At 53.5% G+C, this 5,056-nt stretch overlaps 1 protein-coding gene across 1 annotated transcript; it reads left to right on the forward strand.

Annotated features, from left to right (window-relative positions):
- Positions 1-397: 397 nt before the first annotated feature.
- LOC125523438 lies at positions 398-1,262 on the forward strand. The gene has a single exon (XM_048688472.1). It carries the CDS (start codon positions 465-467, stop codon positions 1,107-1,109), a length of 645 nt encoding a protein of 214 aa, XP_048544429.1. The 5' UTR covers positions 398-464; the 3' UTR covers positions 1,110-1,262.
- Positions 1,263-5,056: the final 3,794 nt, after the last annotated feature.

Below are 5,056 nucleotides of genomic sequence, written 5' to 3' on the forward strand. Positions count from 1 at the left end.
ATTTGAAAGAAGTTTCCAAAGCTATTATCTTTGTTACATATAATTATATTTTGCTTGCAAACTTTGACGCAAAATACGGTGCGACTAATAAACCCGGACAAAGTATTAATCTAAAGTATTTGCATCTATTTTGTGCATAGTTCGTCAAGGAGCAAATAGACAATGAACAAAGCCATGCACAGTCACGGAGATAGAAATTGCAATGCTTATCATAGAACTCTTTTTCAGTCAAAAGAAATAATTTACATTTTCTTTAAAAACAAAAATCTGGCCTTCGACTGTCCGCCTCTCCTCCCGCGCCCCATGTGCGGGAAACGCCCCCACCTCTTTCCTCCCAGCTTTAAATAACCAGCACCCCCACTCTCCTCCCTTCCCCACCACGCTTCCCACTCGCACCTCCTCCGCCCCCCTCCCCCCCCCCAAAACGCCAAAACCCAAACCCCACCCGGCGAGGAATCGGCGCAATGCTGGAGGCGGCGATCCCCGCGCTGTGGAGCACCGTCCACGGCTGGTTCACCCCGTGGGTGCTCTTCCTCGTGCTCAACATCGTCATCGGCACCATCGCCGTCACCTCCAAGGCCTCGCCCCCGGCGGGGGGCGGGGAAGGCGCCGCGGCCGCGGCCGGCGGCGAGAGGAGGAGCCTGTCCCGCGTGCCGTCAATGGCGCTCGACCGGCTCCGCTCGTTCAACATGTCCCGCTTCACCGCCCCCGCCCCGGAGGCCCCGGTGAGCGGGGTGCTGGATCTGGGGTCTGACGAGCAGCTGCCGCCGCTCGAGATGGAGCCGGAGGCTCAGGGCGAGCTGGAGCACGAGCACGTGCACATGGAAAGGAGCATGTCCGAGGCGGCGGCCGAGGCCGAGCTCCCGCGGCTGCCGGCGCGGCTCCGCAAGTCGGCAAGCGACAGTCGGCGTTCGCACACTTCGTGGCCGAGGAGGACACCGAGGTGGTGGAGGCGCGCAGGCCGGCGACGACGAGGGACGGGGAGCGCCGCCGCCGCCCCCTGGCGGCGGAGCCGGAGGAGCCGGTGTCGGAGGAGGAGATCGAGGAGGCCGGCGGCGAGGTGGACGCGCGCGCGGACGACTTCATCAACAAGTTCCGCCACCAGCTGAAGCTGCAGCGCATCGACTCCTTCATGCGCTACCGGGATACGCTCCGCCGCAGCCAGCCGACGACGGCCGCGGCGGGCGCCGAGCAGTAGAGCGAGTCCGGAGAGACCAGACCCAGGGGGCTAGATGCAAGAATGAGAAGAGATTCGGGGAGGAGGAAGAAGAGGAGACGGTAGTTTCTTCCTTCCTTCATCCCCTTCCGTTTCGTTTTTTTTCTTTTTTCCCCTGCTTGGATGCTAGTAGTAGTAACATATTCTAGTTTTGGATAAAAAACTCTGTGCAATGTGGAACCATATCATCCTGCGGATTGCAACAGCTTGCGAAGGCGTTCGCGAAAGAAATTAGCAGTCAATCATCATCATCCGTATGTAAATCTCTGGCCCATTTCCCCACATTCTGGTTTGGCCAGATGAACTAGTAACCAATTTCAGCAGGGTTCTGATTATGAACGCACGCACGAACGATTGCGGTCATTAGTTGGTAGCAATGGCAATCATCCCTGGCACCGCGAAATCACCACCGAATTCCTCCGTGCCAGTCACCAACGAACTCTTGTGCAGGTGGCTGACACTATTTTTCAATGATTAATTATTATTGCTTACGCCATGCGTTGCTCGTCATCTAATCATGGCGGCGTCACGCAAAAGTTTATCTGAATATGCATTGTACTTGTACACTTACACGATCCCTCTGGAAGGTACGGCCAGGGTTAACACGCTAATCACACACACAGAGAGCATTACTGCTATCTCCGTCGTCAGTCGCCACCTGCGCCACACGTCTGGCTCAGCTAGGGGGAGGGAGTCACTCGGGGGGAGGTGTCCCCTGCAACGACCGGTCTACCTTACCCTACGCCGTCGTGTTCGGTCGCTTTCTCTTTATTTAACTCGGCGGCACAGTCTGGGGGTTTCACATGGCTGGCCTTCAGCCTCAGGTCGGCTTAATCTACTGTCCAGTGGTGACGCCCGCTGCCCGGTTACGTTTAGCTTAATGCGCTTCTGGTCGGCGCCTGATGCGGACTGCGGCGGTATCGTAATACGGTTAGGTCCCGGCGTTAATCTCGATTGTTGATTGGAATACGTGTGGCTGGGATGCTTCGGTTAGTGGCAGCCGGTCGTAGAGTGAACGAACGGGGCCCTGCCCCCACCACCCTCGGTGCGATGTCGACGGCGTCCAGATGCGTGCGTGCTGTACTGCTGCTGCTGCTGCTTGGAACTATAGCAGCAACTCTGCTGGGGAACAGTACATCCTGCTTGTAGCCGGGCGCCTCGCTTCATATGAATCTCCGAAGTTCAAACCGCACGTTCCATCACGAAATACGTACAAAGATTCGCGCTTCGTTACATTGCACTGCTGTGGTTAGACTCTACGGCTGAGGCTGTTGGGAGCCTAGCTCAGTCCGGTCATCTCTGCTTTTGTTTCCCCACTTTGATTACTAGTCGCTTCTGCAAGTTCTTTTCAGACTTTTCTCGAGGGGCGATTTGATAAACAAATTATGAAAGGGGAGGTAAGGGGTGGCAAATTATCAAATTTGCCTTTCTCAAGTGGTAGCAACACGAATTAAACTAGAGTGGTCTTTAAACTACGTGTCCTGTCACAAGTGTGTGTTGGTACTTCTCTGCAGTTTCCCTACCTAGTGTAGTTTGTGGTGCACATGCGAGCTATGAACATTGGATACCCTGGGCCTGGGCGCAACAAAACCACCGAATGGGATGAAGGGTGGTGTCTTTTGATTAGCAGATACTAGTGCTTTCTGGCAAAAGGTTGTTAGCGGGCGCTGCTGAATGATTGGCTTGCGTTGGATCTCTGCTCCCGTTCTTTCCCTCCTAGGTTTGGAAGATTGTAAGAGGAGAATACTTGGCACCAACCATCAGGGCTTACAAACTAGTCCCTCTGTTTTTTTTAGTCCGCATATAAGGTTTAGTCTGCATATAAGGTTTGGTTAAAATCAAGCTTTGTAGAGTTTGACTAACTTTATATTAAAAAATATGAACATTCATAATATGGAATCAATATTATCATATGCATCATGAAACGTATGTTCATACTATATAGTTTTAGTATTGTAGATGTTCATATTTTTTTATATAAATTTGGTCAAACTTTGTACAGTTTAACTTTGATCAAATTTTATATGCGGAGTAAAAAGAAACAGAGGAAGTATTTGTCTTTTTAGAGATTTCATCAAGTGACTATATACGTAGTAAAATGAGTGAATCTATACTCTAAAATATGTCTATAAACATCCGTATGTGAAAGTCCATTTAAAATCTCTAAAAGCAACTTCAATGGGGTGACCCATTTCGTCCGTCGCCGTGCGTTTGGGTCGGCGCAGACAGAGAAATCGGCCCAACGCGCCGATCCAAACGGATGTGTGTCCGCTTTCGTCTGTCTGCCGACCCATTCCTGGCCCATTTTTGAGCGGGATTTGCGTTGGCGCGGACATGAGACGGACGCGCGCGCTCGCCCTCTCTCCTCCCCGGGCCCGCTAGTCGGTGGCACATTGGCCTCTCCACATCCAACAGCACACCCTCGCCTGCCTGTCACGCCGCCGACGCCGCCGGCCATTTTTTCCGATAGAAAAGGATACATAGATACTTCTAGCGTACACAGATAAAAGAAAAGACCAACTACTCGTCGCTCTCCGACTCCGACTCGGTAATGTCCTCCTCCGATATCTGAATGTAGGCATCAGCATACTGCTCGTCCTTGAAGTCCCACCCCGACGTTTCTCGTAGCTTCAGTTTCAATTGAGCGGCCTGCTTCCGCACACGCTTGTCCTCCAGGTAGGCGGCTCGCTCTGTCCTCCTCGCGTCCCCTTCGTTCTCCTTTGCTTGTAAAACTGGCGCTCATCGACGATGTCCTGCGGGAAGCGTTCGCGCCACACCACCATGGCTTTCACGTCCATCTCGGCGATGGCAAGGCGACGCTGCCGCCTCTGATGGACACGATGATCTCCGTCAGTGAAAAGCCGCGGGAGAGGCACGAGATCCTGCGCCCGCTAGGTGGACATGTCGGGAAAATTCATCTCCTGACGAGGCCTTAGGAGGCGCCATGCCGCCGCGTCGTGCGCGCGGGCCGCCTCCTCTGCGGTGTCGAAGGTGTCGAGGATGAGGCGTTTCTCACCAAACCAGATCTTGAAGGAGAAGGCGCCGGAGCGGTGCTAACGGACTCCGCGAAAATCTGAAGCGCCCAGGCGGCGAATCGACATGGTGGCGCAGAGGCGGCGAGGCTAGTGAGAGGGGACGAGACGAGTGGGCGGCAGACAGAGTGTGGAGGGAGCGCCTTCTTATAACGAGCGCCGGCCGCGGCGCGCGCGCGAACCTTTCCCGCACGCTGGAGCGCTAAAACCAGCGCGCGCTAGGCCGATTTTTCCCCGCGCGCGAACCTTTCCCGCACGCTGGAGCGCCAAAACCAAAGAGACGACATGGCTGCTGGCATGATCTAAAGTGCGCGCGGTCATGAAATGGGTCGGCGCGTTGGACGCACTGCCGATCCAAATCTAAAAGAGGACGGACGCCGGCCGGGCGGCCGACCCAAACGGACAAAAATGCGGTCCGTTTAGGTCGGCCTGTTGGAGTTGATCTAAAAATACAAATATTTAGGAACCAAGGGAGTACTACAGTAGACGATAACCGCAGCATTTTCTTTCAAAAGTATACACGTTTGTTGTCATGTTCTAATCCCTTGTTTTCTCTCTTTGTCTGGAAAATTTAACCTGGTATGATGCAATTGGTATACTCTGATGAAAAAATTAATTAAAAAAATATCGAGGCAAGGCGCACCACAATGGTCAGCTTTGGTTGCTCTGCACTTCTGAAAGAGGTGATGTGCATCGTGGATCTATGGTGGTGCACCACCCTCGCCCTAGATCCAGATTGTCGTGAATCCAGTCCAAGATTGGCGCGCGCGTCATAACTTGTGCGAATGCTCAAGACCACCGTCGCTCT

Source organism: Triticum urartu, chromosome 7, assembly GCF_003073215.2.
Source record: "Triticum urartu cultivar G1812 chromosome 7, Tu2.1, whole genome shotgun sequence".
Taxonomy (NCBI): domain Eukaryota; kingdom Viridiplantae; phylum Streptophyta; class Magnoliopsida; order Poales; family Poaceae; genus Triticum; species Triticum urartu.